Raw genomic sequence first — 19,674 nt, forward strand, 5'->3', positions numbered from 1 at the left:
CTGAAAAAATAATACCATGATCCCATATCAAAATTAAAACCGAATTAACTTACATTTAAAATGTGTTTTTATTTTTTTCAAATAATAATTTTAACAACTATTGTGGGTCAAATTAAATTTATTGTATAATTAATGTCTTGGTCACCCTGAAAAAAAAATACAATGTCATTTTATGATCTTCGTTTGTAGAATAGGGTGCTTTGTTTAACCCTTTGGATACTAAACAACGATATATGGTTGTTCGTTATTATATAAAATAAATGCTAACATAGGTCGCTGTTGACGTCATGATGCTCGAAAAAGTAAATTAATTTGTGAACTTCTTACCCCGTTAGTATGACAATGGCATAAAACAGTTTTTGAAAGATTTTTTTAAAATACCATTGCATCTAAAACAATTATCCCTTCTCTGAAATCAAAAATCCACATCAAACACAATAAAATCGTGTCGGCCAACTGCGGCGACTAATTAAATGGGGAGGGGGGAAGTGCCTCCACCTGCCCCCTAAATTACTTCTCTGATAGTAACTTTAGAAGAATTACTTTATTTTAATAAAATAAAAATAAAGGACACGATAACAACCAGAGGTGTCTCAAAAATATGAAATAATCGATGATCCAGTGGCGGTTCGTCTTTATGGGCTGCGGGACAAAATAAAATCTAGTTTATACAAGTATGTACACAAAAAGTATCAAAAGAAATATTTCATAATTTTACAAAAAAATACAAAGCTAGGAACGGACACCCGCGTCCTAACGGCATTCATTTTGTTGTTCGTAGGTGGACACCGGCGTCCTTGCGGCATTCAAATGGTTAACTTTTATTGCTGTAGCCACTCCACTACAATTTCTCACGGGTCTCCACTGCACTAATCATGTCTCTATACTTATCATTGAAATTAAGTATACCTAATCTGAATATTAATTATCTATAAATCTTTCGATTTCCAAGACAAAATGAAAACTTCATAATTATTGTGGGGCTTAAACCGTGATATTTAAATTCGCTCTATATATACATACCCGTGGCTGCAGTCCATACATGCGGTAGATGCGGCTCATGCCTCGAGATTGTAAAACGATTCTAAAAATTAAGTATTTTTGTCATTTATTCATTTTTTTAATTTATGTAATTATGAAACGTAATCGCTCAAAAAATCGGCTACAGACTACCATACCGAGAGAGCGGCTGAAGCCGACCGTAACGCGGGCAGGCTGGCTGGCCAGCTGTCTTGTGTAGTCAATACCCGTGCGTCATGAATTGCTTATCGGGAATTGAATTGGTCGCGCATGCGCACTAGAATTTCAGCCATTACTCGTGCTCGTGTTTACAGTAGTAATAGGTAGTGTAGAATAGATTGTCAGTTCTTGCTTTAATATCCATCGAAAAATAACTTTTAGACAATATATTATATTATGCGGTAAGGAGCGTCGAATAAAATTAATTTAAAAAAATTAAATACATAATTTATTTATCAAATAAAGAAAATAAATTTTAAAATATAGTTTAAAATTTATTTTCTTTATTTGAAATTTTAAAATATAAAATTTCAAAAATCACCGCACGCCACTGATACATACATATATATTTATATTTATTTCAAACGATGTAATGAAGCACAAAAAATGTCAATAACAATCATGAGTAATCGAAGATTTCAATATTATAAGTGATAATATAAATATTCCAATGTTTTTAAGTGCGTTTATCTAGAGATTAAAATAAATTTCTTACAATCTGAATAGTCAATTATGTTAAAACATATTGTTATAATTGATATATATATCTCTGAGAGATAACCATGTAATGGAATTCAAATGGTCATAAAATCAAGATGACACACGGTTGAAAAACATCTTTATTATAAGATAAGTTTCAGTTTACTAAAAATAGGTCCACAAGCAGCTGCTATTGGAATTGTGTCCATAAAATTACCATTGCTATCGTAAGTTAGGTAATTAATGATTTTATTATGTTTTTGGAATCAAGTATCCGATTGTTTTGTGATTTTTTAAATTAAATCATACATCTATATAAAGGTCTAGAATTAAATATTTGTTTTAGTATCCTTTACGTACTTAATGTAATATTTTAGTAATTTAGCTTATATATCTATTTAGAAATAGCTGTTGTTAGCTAATAATATAGTATGAATTATTTTTAATATATTCGATTGTGACTCATTTTAATGAAGTAACCATATATGACTTAAACTATTACTCTTTGGCGAAAATTGACGGATCCGACTTCACTATTTAAGAAAAAATCGGATCATTAGGTTATGTTTTTCGGAATATTAAGCGACGAAATTCGAATATATATTCGAATATATATTGAAGAAACAGATCATGGGTGCATTTTGTAAATTCATCAGTTGCATATTGTGTTTTGAGTTTATCACTTGTTATTTTTATTTTTATTTTGTGCTTTATAATTATTACAATGGATAGTTCAATACAACTAACAAACATACTGAGAATACGCGTTTTAAATAAAAGCAAACAAAAACTTATTTTAAAATCAAGTTGAAGGTGTCAAAAACATCTGACATGAGAGTATTGGTCAAAGTATATTCAAATCGAATTTTGGTCAACAAGAAGGCGCAAAAACAGTTATCACTTCTCTGTTAAAAGGGATTTGGTTGCATTATTATTTAGCATCCAGACTAGAGAAGCATGCTCAAGGGTTCTGCGCACTAGGTGATTATACATGGCCACAGATCCCTCAAGCTTTTCAATTGATACATGTATCGGAAGACAAAACCCAACATTTAACGGGCTTTATTGCATATGTCGTCTATATGCTGATGGAATCTGTAGTTCTCCTTATATATAACACCCAAATTGGTTACCATTTCCGTGCGATGAAGCACGTTGTTATCCATTTCGTAATCAAAGTTAATTGGTGTTGACGTCTAAACAACAATTGTAATTTTTAAAGCACTAATTAGAATCTGCACTATTAGAACCAGTCATGCTAATATACGGATGCCTTTATTTTTAGCTCCCAATTTGGGAGCTAAAATTAGTTTTAGTTAAGTTGCATTGCGAGTCATGAAAAATCTAAAACACTAATATATAATAATCATCAATGTATTGGTTTTTGTAGCTGTGGAAACTACATAGAAAAGAAGCAAAATTTGTATGTGAACGGTTTGGTGGAACGGCAAGGGTTTTTGGAATTTATTGTGTAAAACATGGCATGTATGAATTTACCACAACAGCAAAAGATGTTTGGTGAGTGTTACTTTTTTATGTTTTACATTTTAACTAAGAAGAGATTCATATATTATATATTTATGAACTTTCGAAAAGATGCAATTAGAAGGATATGGTGAGTGTAATTGTTTGGATTGCAATATCTCATAATATTTTCAAGGTATTTTAGTATTTTAAAAATTCAATACTCAAATACTGGCAGTGGATTATTTTGAATTGTTGTAAAAGTAGAAAATAATAATAAACATAAACTTTACTTTAAATGTTCAGGTATTAAAAATACACAAAATTAACTATAATACATAAAAATATTGTCAATAAATTACTTGTATTAAAATATTGATTTGATATAAAATCAAATTTAAAAAAAATAAACATGTATTGTATATGGTAAATTGGCAAATTCATTATTATACATTAATTCTCTCACTCTTTTATTAGATATTCTTAGCCTGGGTAAAGAGGCTTCAAAAGATTCTCTTACACATTTCATCAATAAACAATACGGTAAGGCTTTTAAGATGGAAATAAAGCCGTATCTGGGAGATATTATTGAAGTACACGAGAGCTTGCAGTTCAGAGAAAATGTGCAGAGTCATAATCCATTTACTTACGCTGCATTCATGCTGATGAAGAAACAATATGAAATTACCTATCAAGGTCAATATAAAGTTATTACAGCATATCATATCACTCCGTCGTCCAATGTCTGTAGTATTTTGCTGAACAACTACGATTATAGTAAAAGCATTAAAACTCGACGTCGCTATGGTTGCGGTAAGTATAGGAACTTCAGATATTTTCTGTTTTTTTTTTTAATGTGCTTAATTATTGATAATATTTTTAGGCATTTACTTCACAAGCAACTTGGATAATTGTTACAAATTTATAAAAAACAAGATATCAGATGAGTTTTCCCTCATTACCGTACAAGTTTTGATAGGTAAAATTGTTATTAAATATCCAAATAAAAAAAGAAACCAAATATCAATTGACACTGGAGTGAATGATGAAAAAGATATTTTCGTCAAAGCTCGTAATGATGAGTTTTATTCTGAAAGTATTTGTAGATATATAGTAATAAAATCTGAAAAACCAATCGATATATAATATATTGACGTTTTTATAGTTACACATTTAATATTGTAGCTTATTTTTGCCAATATTAATATATTTATATAAATTAGAGTCAAAAGTTATGTATTTTAAAAAAGATAGTTTATAATGTTCTATTACTATTTATTGGTGGTAGAAAGTGTGTTTTATATTTAAATATAAGTTTAAGTAACGTTTGTTTTAAGTATAAGTTTAAGTAACATGTGTAACTGATATAATATTATCATATAATCTTTTCTTAATATATGTATTTCAAGTATTTTACTTTTTATTTCCTGCGTTTGATATTTTAATTTTAATCGTTTATACCATTTTAGCATCTACATAGTCGAGAAACACTAGTTGAAAAAATACCAATTTTTAAGATTGTAATTTACCCAATGAGCTGTAAAAGATTGTTCTACTACATACAAACATCTCAAACCTTTAAGTGGTAGTTTATCACTAATAACTGTGAATAAGTAATATTAATTTATGTTAAATACTTTTTATAAGCTTTATGAATAATATTTGTCTACTTAATGTAAATAATTAAGGGATTGTATCATTGAATCACAGCAGCCGACAAAAGAAATACAAGCGATAAGGCTGGGTAATAAAGCAGTAATAACTATTAAAAATATATATTTATTATTCTTAAATTTATAAAAAAATGTTTATAAAAATATTATTTTATTTTGGTCTTGAATCACTTATCGACGTTTTGCGATATTGTCCTTGGTCCACTCCAGGCTTGCGAATCAGATTCGTCTAGCATGGAAACGGCTTTCTTGCTGTTCTTGACGAACTCCATCAGTCCTCTGCTCATATAGTACGGTCTGCTAACACCATCGTTGTGTTTGCAGTCTTCGCAGAAACATATAAATATTGTGTCTATCGCCATCTATAAGTTAATAAAAAAAAATATTATTAAAACTTCATTAAAACTAAGAGACATGATTTACCTCATAAACGGTCATAAAGCAATGAGAAGTAAAATAAGCGATTAAACCGACGACTGTCAGCATCACCCAAGAGTTCTGAACTCCTTCTTTTTTCTATAAATATACAAAAAAAAATAACAATCAATATATTTCATTTGTAATAAAAATATCAATTCAAAATATCAAAGTGGTACTTGTATTAATTCAAAACCGATTAATACGGTTGCTGTCACAACAAAAACTTTTCCAACCAGCAGTATAAAATCACCGACAGAATTTATAGCAATCACTCTCAATGCATTAGAATATAGGATCTTCAATGCTTCTTTACCACCTTTACAGAAACTGTATCCATGTATAGCTGAAACAAATCATTCATTTATATAATAGACACAGTTATCTATGTGTAAAGCATGAAGTTAGTCGCAAGATGAATAATAAATATTTTTTTATTGGTTTTAACCTTTGATAAATTCATTTTAATATTTATGCTGATATAAAATATATGTATTTAGACAACTTTCGATACATTTATAGTTCTTTCGTGTATTCTTTAAAATATTATTCTCTGTGTCTTAGTTGCAAAACATCTTCATTTTAAAGCAACTTATAGCATATTAGATTCTTTCAGAACCTCGTGTAATCTAATTTACTTTAAAACATCCTTGATAAAACATATCTGATAAATTTTTTTAGAAAGCCAGAGAATATTCAAGAATTTTGTTAATCGACTAACGTTATTCAATGTATTATTTTAGTCGGTTAATTAAAAGTAGAACTTGTTAGCTGGTTAATAGAAGGAAAAATGATATTTGATCTGTAAGGTTTTATTTCAAATTACTTCTTGTAAAGCTATTGTGAAAAAAGTTTACATTAAAATTCACAAAAAATAAAAAAAAATGTCTTGTTCTTTGAAATTAGCAGTGGAAATCAGATGGTTGATGTACAATTAAATCTTCAAAAGCAAAATTAATAGGCAAACTAAAGATACAAGTCTGAATGAAGAAATATTTTAGTTGTCTGATCAGAATTAATCAATCCAAATGTTAAATAGATAACAATATTTAAAACTGATGGGTAAGCGAAGTAGAAGAATGTTTCTAAGAGTTTCACACTCGGCTGATGTTGTTTTATAGAAGGGTTTTATTGCAAATCATATATAATTAAATTAGCACAAAAAGTAGATGCACTGACATGGTGAAAAGGTTCATGCTTGGTTCATGGATCAAAGCTTAGTAAGAGCAAGAAAATTAACCTAAATATCTCACAATCTAAAATTTAAAAGTCTACAGGAAAATGCAAAGACTAATAGCTGAAACTGTTCAAAAATAATTTTGCCAGCATCTGAAGTAAAAATGTAAAGTTGTTCTTGATTATATAATATTACTTATTATTTTATTAGTATTAATTTATTTCATTGCCCTATAATACATTATAGTTATGTATTTTAATTTAATAAGTATAACTAAAATTGACGGTTGAATCGGCGCAATAACACTTTTAAAAACCACTTCTGTGCCAATTACAATGATAGCATAATATTAAAAAGGTATTGGAATACTATATGCATTTATGACCATCTGAAATAAAATTTAATTTGAGTGTTTAACTGTATATAAGATGTTACTTACATGTTTCTATATAGCTACTTGTATTCAAATACTTGATAAAGTTTTCGCAACAGCAACATTTGACACAAGTTTCAGCAACATTAGAGTTTATCCTGCATCTTTTTTTGATCAGCGACAGCATAACCTTCAAGAACTGAATGATACCAATTATCAGAGAACCGAAAGCAACGGATCCCATGTGATACATAAGAAGATTTTTGAAACTCGTCATTATGGGAAAGTTTAAAGTGTTCTTGTTGCTAAAAATATACAATAAAAATAATGAAATTTTGTAAATAAATCAGCTAAATATGTCTTGATGTATATTTACCGAGTGAAGAACCAAGTCGCCACGGCACCGGCTATTACCATATGCTGACATCCAATAATAAACTGGGTGAACCAAAACAAAGCGAAGAGATTATACCACCTTGTGACCTGCATGAAGTGTAACACATTAATATATATTATATTGTTCAGATTTATTTGGAATGATTGATTGTAGGGCTGCGATTCCGTTCGATGATATTTATTGTAAATCATCTGAGTGAATAAACGTGTTTAAAAGTATACATTGACTTTCTCTGGTCCTTTGACCACTGGCCATGGCCCTCTCAAGAAGGCTTTGATCGCAGAAAAATAAAAGAATGCTAGCTTATTCTGCTTAAAACATATACTTTTAAAAAGTTTGTGTGCAAATCTTACCTTCATAGTTGTGTCTTTACGATAGTGAATGCTCTGATTTGATTCCAGCACCAAGTAGCCAGAACTTTCCACCCATAGACTGAAATAGATCCAAAGACCTACCGCTGTAGCCAAAGCTGCAAATGTCTAAAATTATATTATTTGTTATTATTCATATTAATTATAATATATTAATAGTGTTTAAAAATATGTAATTATACCAAAACTGGTTCAAGGAGCAATAGGGGCATGCTGCCGATGGCTTTTCCGGCTTCTTTGAATAATTGTATCACTAAATTTATCCTTTTCCTCATAACCAGCAGCACCAACAAGACAATTATGGTCACAATGGTAGCTATGATTGCGAAGGCCAGATAGTTTGTGACGCTTCTATTGCTGATGTTATCCTGTGCTCCAGTTGATTCGATACTTTTTTTTTGTATATGCCACATAATCCTTTAAAGCAAGGTCCGGTTTAGTATTGATGATTTATATAAATAAAACATAATATGCATATGTAACTAAGTGGAATCACAAATCACATTTGAAACGGCAATTGTAGTGAAATGATAAAATAAATCTCGATTTATAATCTTTTACTTTCTTCTAAAATAATTATTAAGAATGATACATTGGTTAGACAGAATAACATTACTGAGTTCTACAACACAATAAAAATATAAAAGATTTTCAGAGCTCACAAGTATATCGAATTTCATCGCATTTTATAAAAGAGAAGAGACTACATGGAATTTTCTACCTGTCATTATTGTGTATACTATGTATTGTAATTTATTACCCTAAGGCTGGCATCGAATGGTTAATTTTTTTTAACTTAAACCAGATGTCCAAAAACTCCAGATCCTTATTGATCCCAGATTCTTTCTAACAGTTTAGGGCCCATACGCACTGTCGGCTAGCCGCCGGCGACTAGCCGCCGGCGACTAGCCGCCGGCGACTAGCCGCCGGCGACTAGCCGCCCGGCGACTGTACTTTATATGGTTTTAAATGGGTGCATACGCACGCAGGCGCCGAGTCGCCGGAGCGTCAGGCGCGATCCTGCGCAGAGGTGATGCACAGGCGACTTGCCTGTCGCGGCAACCTATAAAAGCATGGGTTTAGATGAGTGCATTCGCACGAGGAGCGACTTTCGAGGCGACTTATACATCATTCACAAAAAATGGCTTCGACACAGAAACGCTCATCGTAGAAATTGAATCCCGAATCGTTTACAATAATTTTATATGAATATTGATAACGAAAAAAAAATATTGTGAAATAATATGCATAATTATTTTATATTATTTCTTGCTTCTCAATTTAAATTAATTTTATTAACATAATACAGATACATTTATAATTGAATTTGGGAAACAAAAAGCGTTTCATACAGGGAAATTCAATATTATATTGAAAATAAAATAATATTTTTTTCTCTTTAAAATTAATATTGCAATTTCTTCGCGAATGTACTTACCCGACCTCGAGTCGCTCGGCTTAGCCGCCTAGCCTAACTACCTGCGTTTTTGAGCCGGCGGTCCCTAGTTGCCGGCGGCTAGCCGACAGTGCGTATGGGCCCTTAAGTTACATATGGATGCGTTCAACTATTGGAGACTTCCATAGACGAAATCTTATTATATTATTTCGTTATTGGAGTCTTAGAGAAACACGTTTAGAAATTGCATTTGTTGTAAAGATCGACGGAACGGAGCATAAAAAAAAGCATTGTACCTCAAAATCAAAGACTTAAGAACATCTCTTTGTTCAAAATTCACTTAAATTATCTGTCTAAAAATGTTTTGCAAAAAAAAACAAGTTTCCAGGAATTATCCTTTTTTTTACAAAACGCTTCGATCGCAAACTAGTTGTATACATGCATTTTTTTGAAACTTCTAATAATATTATGTTATTATTTTTTAAGCATTTAAACTATATTATTAATAAAAAAGCTTTTATACTAAATAAATTTTTCTATATATATTATTCATATATATTTTTTATATATACATACATATTATACTAAATTCACCTCTATTTTAAATGTTGCTTCTCAAATATAATATATAAAAATGCAGATTGAATTTAAAAAAATGTCCATAATTTGAATCTGGATTTAAATCTAGCAACTGTTCAATTTTTTAGGGCAGCGAATTGTTGGCTAAATTTTAATGTTTCTAAAAATATCAGTTGGCGAAACTAGTCAAGTCGGTTATGTATAATATTACATTTATATCGAAAAAAAATTAAAAGAAATTAATGGAAGGGAAATCAAAGCTTATATTAGACTAAATAATATAATTATTCTTCTTTTCTATAATATTAATCCTTAGTCATTGTAAAAATGGTACAATATTGAAGTAGTAAATATAATTATTTTTATAATAGAAAAAAACTTATAAAGCAAACTTTAGTTCATTTTTCAATGATTTATTTGTAAGTTGTCTACGTAAAAGTTAATAAATAAAAACAGTATATGTCACATACATATGTAAGTGTCTAAAAAAACATTTTTTTGAAACATGTTACAAAATTGTATTTTGTAATATGTCTAGCTTTTAGTTTTAATTTAAAATCAATAAATTTGATGCGCTGATATTACATCGAGTATAGTAATATAGTATTAGCCTAATTTATATTTATTACCAATTTTATCATTATGTTATTGAAATGCTAATTTTTGTTATAAAACATTGTTTCTGCAGTGAGCGAGTGATCGTTATAAAAGTAATCTATTACTCATATGTCGCATGCTATCAGGGTTTTTTTTAATGCGGTTGTGCATATCACTTTTCTTCGCTGACATCGTAAAATCGCATTTGATCGATCTGCACATTTAATAATAAATTTTAATTTGTTTACATGTAACGTGCAAACAAAATATCAGACTATGATGTCACCATGATTGTACATACATACATACACACAAACATATATCCATATATCTGATAACCATATTAATGCACAGCTATTATTATGTGCATAAAAATGGCGCAGTACAGATATCATATTTATTTTTATATACGTATTAGCAACATTGAGTCAGTCTGCAAGGTGTCGTAGCGGAGTGTCAGAGACATTTCATATTGTTCTCCGAAAATTTTCAGATTATTATTAAACTGATGCACCATCTCAAGCAGTGGTAATTCCAGACTACACTATAGAAACCATAAAAATGCATTCTCTTTATTATATCTATTAATGATATATATATTTTAAAAGTACTGACTCATTAATGTACGTTAATGTTTCCTTTTATTTCTTACGGTATTAAACTAATTGAAAATAATTTAAAAAAAATACAGAATTTAAATAGTAAGTATTACGTTTTATAAGAAAATATTTCTATCAAAATTTCGTAAAAATTACATTTTTTCAGGGATGTCATTTCAGCTTTTCCCAGGAAGTGGGAGAAGGAGGCAAAAGTAGTAAGTGGTTGTTTTATTTAATATTTCGATTTCATTATGATTCGTAGTATTTAATTAAATGACATGCATTTTTTTAGCTAAATTCAAGGTGGTCCTTGTTTAAAATCCACGTCAAAAGCAAAAAATCGTGCCGTCGTCGTCGCAGTGTATTTTGACCAATAGGAGAGCGCAAAAAATTATCCCTTCTCAAAAGTAAAAAATCCATGTCAAAAGCAATAAAATCTTGCTGTTGCCGTCGCAGTGGGAACCCTCGTTACCGAGCATTCCTACTGGTAAAAATGTATATGTGGTGGTATGTTAAGATATGTGGTGGTATGTTAAGGTGTGTTATTAACATTTTAAACCGAGTTCAAATATTTTCAACAAATGGATAATTTAAATCAGGCACAGTCGACAGAAAAGGCATTATTTTTCACCACGACAATGCAATACCGCATGTGGCATTCATTACTCAAAATAATTGATTAATCTGAAGTGGGAGTTTTTACAATATCACCCATTACTATTTATTTCGATCTAAAATTACCTTAATGGTAAATAAAGCTCTGCGGAAGAAATCAAAATATCTATTGACAAATTCTTGTCCTAAAACCTGAAGATTTTTTTAGGGATTGAATAATACAATTTACTAATAAGTAAGAGACAATGATGAATAAATCTCTAAATAATTGACCGTTTTTGAAAGTCACCTCAAAATAATTTGAACAATATTCCTAATAAATCTGTTTTTATATACTTTTCACGTATACCAAAAAGTATACTAATACATTAAGAGTTCATTGAGCAAATATAGTAAATCATGGAGATGCAATATATAACTCACCATAGATAGATAGTTCCTATGATCGTTGTTAACATGACGCCGGCCAAAACTAGCCACACTACAAATCCAGCCGCATATCTGAATAACACCAACATGATACCAGAGAAGACTGAAAACAGAGTAAACATTGTTGAAAAGGAAGTGGCTATCGATTATATTAGTGCGACACAAAAAATACACGGAATTAAAGTTGGTCAAATCCTTGCCGTGTCATGGTCGATATTCTACATATAATAATTTAAACATAATGTATGAAAATATATAAACGTGTAAAAAGGTAGATAGTATCAACAAATGACCCCACATGATTGTGTCTGTGGCTTACGATATAACTACTAATAAATTGTATTGATTTTAAAGAGCGATATGAAACATAAAAATGCGATTTTTATATGATGCTTGCTTAATTTTTGTAAAGACAATTACGTATTCCCGTATTTGAAACAACATAAATTAGCTCAAATGGCTCATTACATATATTTCGTCAACATCTTTAAAAAAAATCATAAAATACAGCTTAATTATAATATTCTTTTAAATATAATTTAATATTGAGATTATGCATTATCAATATAAAATAAAATAATATATCTGCCTTTATCTACTAATCTTTTAAGGGAGATCGGAATAGGTGTTTTCCTAGATTTTAATAATCTCACAGATGAATACATTAGAAATAAAATCTAGTTAGGTCGTGCATATTGATATCCGTTGTAATAATAAGCTGTAATAATATTTGATAATTAATAAAAATATGTCGCTAATTTACAGACTTTGATTTTTCAGTCCGGTTTTTCACTACTTAATAGTGGTTGTTGATTGTGTTTACCCTGTTGCAACGCACTGGGTTAACGTTTGCAACGGAATATTTAAATTTGCACTTCAATAAGCGCACATGCTTATCATTTATTTGATACAAAAACGATTTTAACCCGCATCAATCAATAATGTATAAATGCCCGTATTGTATATGCATATCATCGCTTTACTACGAAAACCACAAACTATCTATTTTGCATTTAGAATTAGAATATAGTATAGTGAAGAGCAAACACAAAAACAATCTAAATCCTTATTTCTATATAATATGCATACATATATACAATAGCATAAATTTCGTTCATACTATGAACGAAGTTTATAATGACACAATTCGGCAAAGTGTTGAGGTCCTCGAACTTAACAAAGCCTCGTTTGTTTGGCCTCGGTTTTTTGTGGTTACTCACCGAACGGAATAATGCAAAGAACTAAGATCTCTCTCCAGCACAAATGGAAATCTTCGCTGACCTCCTGGAAGAAATTTGGCAGACCAGTTTTGGAAAAGTGTTTGTTGATAACTTTTTCGCTCTTTTTCGGCACGCACTTGTTGAAGAACTCTTCGCTGTAAATTATATATTAGTATGAACATAGAAATGTAGAAATAAAGAAACAATAACATTATAGAGGTTCGATTCGTGACGGTTCCGAATCAAGGTCTTCAAAAACTGATGAATAGTGCGACCTTGTTTAGCGGTGTAGCCTACGCATTCATCATTCAAGCATCAATAAAAAATGAAGGAAGTAATAGCAAAAGCGTCAATATATACAACTATTAAACGAAAAGTTTTTAATGTAGATATCAAGCGTAGTATATACATATCAATCACAAAGTGTTTTTTAATCATAGTTTTGAAATAATTAAATTTTGTAGAAAGGACACGTGTTTTCTCTCAATTTTCTTGGAAATTGTTCGGCTTTTTCAAGAACAACTTAAAACTATTATAATATTATTTTCATATGCGATGAAAAGTAGGCTTGTTATATAAGATCAGGACTGTCTAATAGATTTTAGAATAAAGGAAGTATGTATTCAATTATAATTAAAAACATAAATACTTACTACAATGTTGGGTCGCATGAGTCAACGCATTGCCTATGAATCTGATTAGGATCCACACTCTCACCACCAGCCATACTTATCACCAATAATCTGTTGAAATATTTTTTAAATTATCTTATATACATATAGTATATATTGTTTCTACAAAAATTGTAATATCCCTTCTGTTCGAAAGCATGAATGAGGTCATAAACATATTTGCTGACATGGAAACGAATTGTATCGATACTGATAGATTTTAAAATATGGCATGGAAAATATATATGCTGAATAAGTCTCATTGCATTTACTCAAGTTTCAAATTGCTGGTTAGAATATGTAAACAATAATATGCTTAGTTGGTGGTCGCTCGGTTATTGCTGTCGGCAAAATTCAGTAGATACAATATACAAAGAAACGATAAAAAATATGAATCAGTAATTCTTATAATGAATGTAAAATGAATTATAGATTTTAATATTCAAGACAAACGAATTAATTAATACATTTTGTAGTACTATTTTTCCTAATCAACCTGATTTATACAGGTATACTAATCAGTAAATTAAAATCTAATATTCAAGTTAATGGATAAATACAGGTTTAGTAGAAAAAATGCCATAAGTAAATTTTGATGAAATAAAATGTTACACAATTTTGTATTTGTTATTGAGCAAATTTTTTTCGGTATATTACTAATACATCTAAAAATTTATGTCTCCCACTTCATACGAAACAATCTAATATAACAGAGGTGGCCAAACTTTATGCTACGAGCCACATATAAAAAATAATTTTAATGCAATAATTTTTTTCGTAGAAATCAAGAACAATGATTTAGAAAAATTGTTAATTATATTGTGTATAGATTGCTTTCCCGCGACGTAAGCACATTTAAACCGAATTTTGACCAATAGGAGGGCAGTAAAACAATTATCACTTCTCAGAAGTCAAAAATCAACGTCAAAAGCAATAAAATTGTGCCAGCGCCGACACGATTTTATTGCTTTTGACGTGGATTTTTGACTTCTGAAAAGTGATAATTGTTTTTGCGTCCTCCTATTGACCAAAATTCGGTTTGAATATTTTTTGCCCAAAACTCTCATATCAGAAGTTGTAGTAATATAGGTAAGGATAACTATAATATTTTTAAAACATAGTGTAATATCGAAGTGCAGACAAACTATGGAGCAATATGCAAGATGCTACTTCTGTCTGTACTCCTTCTTCCGCCTGTTTTCGTCTGAGAGTTGCCATGGCTTAGTTTGTATTTTTGGCTTGACGTTTTTGAAATTTTATATTGATTCACAAGTTATTTAAAAAACATAAAAACAATACCTTTTGAAAGTCATGTCCTTTTTCTTGCAACTGCTCATTTCCTCATACCCCTCGTTGTTGGCTCTTCCACACACATTGGCACAATCGTCATACCCATTTAATATTCTGTAAATATCCCCATGATACATACAATATCCTATCAGGCTGACCTAAAAAATCACACGACAATGTCAACAGGGTGATGAGTTAGCCATCGAACACGCAACCTTCACATATTAATTAGCATGAAAAGGACGAGGTGTATTAAAAATCGCTTGGTTAAAAAATCTATGCTTACTACCAAATCGAAACGGATTAGGCATGGACATTAAATCGATAGAATTTGATGTAAAATTTATGGGTCGATTTGCGTGAAACTTTCTTTTAGGTTTTTTACGAATCAATAGTTTTTTAATACAACTTCGGCCTATGAATTTTTAAAAAGTAATTATAAAACTACCAACCAAACCGCAAGTAAATGCTATCAAAAGTATCAAGAAGAAAATATCCGTGCATGATCTGCTTTTGGAAGACGCTACTTGTATGCCTGGATCTCCATCTTCATTTTTTTGATATGCCTGTAAGAAAAAGGAAATTTAACCACACTTCAAAAATTATAATATAATATATTCATGAAATTATTATAGAACAATGCGAATAATAAGTATTAGTCTCAATAACGTTACCTATATAAAACATATATTATGTACATTGGTACACACTTCAGTTAGTACTTTTAATTTAAGCAATAATAACCTACTCTCAAACATATAAATAAAATATATAAGTACATACAACAAATAGCTTCAAAAACTAGTAATATTTGTGGCAATCAATGTATAAGGCGATGAATTAAATTTACGATTCAAGAGATGATGATAGTTGCAGAATTTTGGTTATTTGACATGATTATAGACGAAAAATAACCTACTAGTAATTTAGTTGATTATTTAGATCCCCGAACTCATGAAATACCATAGCACAAATTATGCTGCTGAGGAATTTAGATCCATCAAAACTTTACAATGGAACGTGGTTGATTGTGAAATATCCTGGACTAACATATTTCTCCAGAATCCCATTGATTCGTAGCGATTTGCTGGAATTTATTTTTTTAATGTTAGCAGATATGATATAATTAGGAGCTGGGTAAGAAAGCTAATAAAAATAATGATTGATTGCAACGTCAATGTTAAAAAGTATAAGCATATAACATTATTGTATTTATAAGTTTGCAGGATATATAAAAACGTTCTTATAAAACGTTTTATTCTTATTTTAAAATGCTCATGCTGGTAAAACAAAGTCCGCCGAGACGCAATTCTCTACAAATATATTTATAGCACACGCACTTATGTGCCGATTTCAGCGACTGGAAACTAATTAAGTGCAACAAAACTTTGAACATGGAATTTGAGACTGGTTGTATGGCTTCGGATAGGTCAACGTCCTACTATATTTTTGCAAACCGAGACAAAATCAAATAATTAGATAAATTTAATAAACAGAAGCAATGTTTACCATAATACTCACGCACCTTAAGAGCAGAAAGGGTTAAAACGGTTAGATAGACAATAAATATACTACATAATATGGTATTAAAATACTGATATTCTTGAAGAGTTTATTAAATTTTTCTTCGTTATTTTTCCCCTTTCAACAATTCATCTGCAATTTTTCCGTTTCTACTATACAACAATTCCAAGTGCTTTATTTTCTGGTTTTTCTACCAAAACTATTTTATTGAATGGAAAAGGTTGTCAATGGACAATGCCTAAATACATCTCGCCACAATACTTACAGCAACGCATGTATAATTATTGGGTACTGTTGAAACTGTTGATACTGTATGAAAATATTCTAGATTACAAGAGTCGTCAAAATATGTATTTGAGATTAAAACTCAAGGGTTTGTACTAAATTATGTTGTTGAATCTGGATTACAGGTTCGGGTGCTTTTTTTTAAAATTATTAATAGGACTTAAAAATATTAAAATTATATAATTATTAACAACCGGTAAATACTGCCAAATTCCATTACCGAATTACCGGTAAACATATTTCTAATTATAGATATCTAAATAAATTAAAGAATCACATTGTTTTACTTTAAACCATACTTTTCTTTTGAAACTAGAATATTTTGTGACGATGTTTGCAGTGGACAAGGTCGGAGGGTGGTTTATACATATAGTTATGAATTTATAGGTAAAAAACACCCTCCGAATTCTTTTCGACTTGCTTCTAACAAATACACGGATGTTTGGTTCTGAGGTTCTGATACTATCACAAAAATTAGTCATTATTAATATTTCGATTTCATTAAGAATCATGGTATTTCATTAAATGACGTGCATTTTTCTGGCTCAATTCAAGGAGGTTCTTGTTTAGAATTCACGACGTCGCCGTCGCAGTGGAAACGCTCGGTTATGTAGCGTTCATATTAAGACCTTATATAACAATATTACGACTTACAATAAGTGAGAATCGAATGGAGCACATCAAAACAGAACATTGACCAAAAGGAGGGTGCAAAAAACAATTATCTCTTCTCAGAAGTCAATAATCCACGTCAAAAGCAGTAAAATCGTATAGGCGTTGAGCCGTCGCAGTAAGAACGCTCGTTACCGAGCGTTCCCACTGCAACGGCGCCGACACGATTTTATTGCTTTTGACGTGGATTTTTACTTCTGAAAAGTGATAATTGTTTTTGCGCCCTTCTATTGACCAAAAGTCAGTTTGAATATACTTTAACCACTACTCTTATATCAGAAGTCCGTAGTAATGTCGATTAAAATAGCTATCATTATTTAAAATATAGTGTAATATCAAAGCGTAGATCAACTATAGAATAATATGCGAGATGCGACCTCTGTCAGTATTTCCTCTTCCGCTTATTATCTCCTGAGAGTTTATATTTTGGATATACAAAATATACAAAAATCTCATTAGGGAACTAAAGAATTTTACTGTAAGCATTTTCATTTGGTACAACATATATTTTTTAATTTTCCGTTGTAAATTGACATCGATGCTGTACAACTGGGGTAAGCACAATTAAAAATTACAAATAAGTAGGGATAGACCAGATTTAAAAGTCTGCAAATCAGTGACATCAATCTTATTAATTACAATCTATAATTACAGCTTACAATTATTTTTTTCGTTTTTCAATAATAGCGCATTTTTATAAATAAAAACAATCGAATCTGCTGCGGGAAACGAGCCCGCGGCATCTGTATTAAAAATCTAGAGCCTTACGGACTACGCTATTAAATATTAATATTAATATAAATTCAAAAGCACGGAAAATACTCGTTCGCAAAAATTGCTGCAAACGGCAGAATTTTTATCGCTTCCTCATCTTAAATTATCTTTGTAGCTCTTGCCATCTAAAAATCGACCAATCTGTCTTATGCTTGATGTTGAAGGGAAGCTCAACAAATACCTCTGCAAATCGCAGCCTTTTCAATGTTATATTTTTTAAAAATATAACAATTTGTAAATGATATAAGTTTCTGCAATTTTACTTATATGTTTAATAAACCTAATAAGGATTTATTATCCATTCAACAGTCATTTTATTCTAGGAAAATAGTTAAATTTATTAAATTCATTCACTCATATCACTATTAAATTCGTCTGCTATTAAGTCATGAAATAACGTACTCCTGTATGTACTTCTGTAATCTATCTTTCGCGTACCACAGTTTTGGATATACGTATACATATATACGTGGTTTAAGTAAAATTTTAATTAAGAAGAAGAAGAAGACAATTACTAAAAGATTGAATTAGTAAAATAATAATTTATGACACGATACAAAAAAACTTTTTCTGTAATATAAAAAAATATAGTTCTGGCACTTTTATTCTAAAAAAATAAACTTGATGTAAAATGTCTCTATGTAGTGAAAACTTAAGATAAATAATTTTAAATGAATATTAGGTAAAATTTTCTTACCTCTTCGGGCTCAACGGCATTATTCTTACAGCAACTCATTTTTATGTTAAAATCACCTTATTATTAAAAAATAAACAGTCAATGTTAACAAAGGTTCATATTCACTATTCACTATTTAAAATTCGCGCCCACATTTGTTTCATAATTTTTTATTACAAAATTTTTTAAATCAACATTATAGAACATTGGCTTCTGAAAAATATTATAAGGCCGGAGCGACAGGAGACACCGGCTGCCTGATCGATGACTCCCGACCGACTGCAACAGACATTGGGTTGACTCACGAGTCGTTCATAAGCCATGTTTAGTTTCTATAGAAACGGACGCTATTTGACAGTAGAGGGTTAACAGTAACTAAGTACACACGAATAATAAAAAAACATTCTAATAGGGTTGGAAATGTCGAGTGAAATATTAATGCGTTTGATCAATTGGTTTCATTAGGTTAATGCGTTATATTATTAATTTTATTGTATTATATACAATTTTTTTTATAATAATATTATACTATAATGGTTTCTTTAGTACACCAAAATTACGATTTATTTTCTCAATAAAGTAATTAAGGTAGCTCATAATTGAGCTAAATTGCGGCGAACATTGAATAAAAACTTGGCTAAGTAAGCAATCATTATAATCGGTTATTTGTTATTTATATTGCTCATTTAGATCGCCTTATTAGAAGTTTTTTAAATGTTATGTAAAGTTTAATGGCAAAAAGACCAAGATAAATTA

The 19,674-nt window shown here is 30.1% G+C and overlaps 2 protein-coding genes across 2 annotated transcripts; one reads left to right on the plus strand and one right to left on the minus strand.

Moving 5' to 3' along the window:
• Positions 1-3,106: 3,106 nt before the first annotated feature.
• On the plus strand, positions 3,107-4,663 carry LOC148237569 (uncharacterized). The gene is made up of 4 exons (XM_088181355.1): positions 3,107-3,237; positions 3,661-3,996; positions 4,067-4,255; positions 4,653-4,663. The coding sequence occupies exons 1-4, from the start codon at positions 3,198-3,200 to the stop codon at positions 4,661-4,663; spliced, it is 576 nt and encodes a 191-aa protein (XP_088037481.1). The 5' UTR covers positions 3,107-3,197.
• A 342-nt stretch (positions 4,664-5,005) lies between these two features.
• LOC148237570 (choline transporter-like protein 1) lies at positions 5,006-19,201 on the minus strand. Its single transcript, XM_088205605.1, has 14 exons — positions 19,072-19,201; positions 18,940-18,995; positions 15,440-15,553; positions 14,997-15,145; positions 13,680-13,769; positions 13,027-13,181; positions 11,801-11,909; positions 7,774-8,008; positions 7,574-7,699; positions 7,200-7,306; positions 6,890-7,128; positions 5,453-5,619; positions 5,280-5,372; positions 5,006-5,218 (listed from the first exon to the last, which is right to left on the minus strand). Exons 2-14 carry the CDS (start codon positions 18,976-18,978, stop codon positions 5,024-5,026), a joined length of 1,818 nt encoding a protein of 605 aa, XP_088061731.1. The 5' UTR covers positions 18,979-18,995; positions 19,072-19,201; the 3' UTR covers positions 5,006-5,023.
• Positions 19,202-19,674: the final 473 nt, after the last annotated feature.

This window comes from Plectrocnemia conspersa, unplaced genomic scaffold (assembly GCF_051122295.1).
Source record: "Plectrocnemia conspersa isolate PC_06_02 unplaced genomic scaffold, ASM5112229v1 ptg000002l, whole genome shotgun sequence".
Taxonomy (NCBI): domain Eukaryota; kingdom Metazoa; phylum Arthropoda; class Insecta; order Trichoptera; family Polycentropodidae; genus Plectrocnemia; species Plectrocnemia conspersa.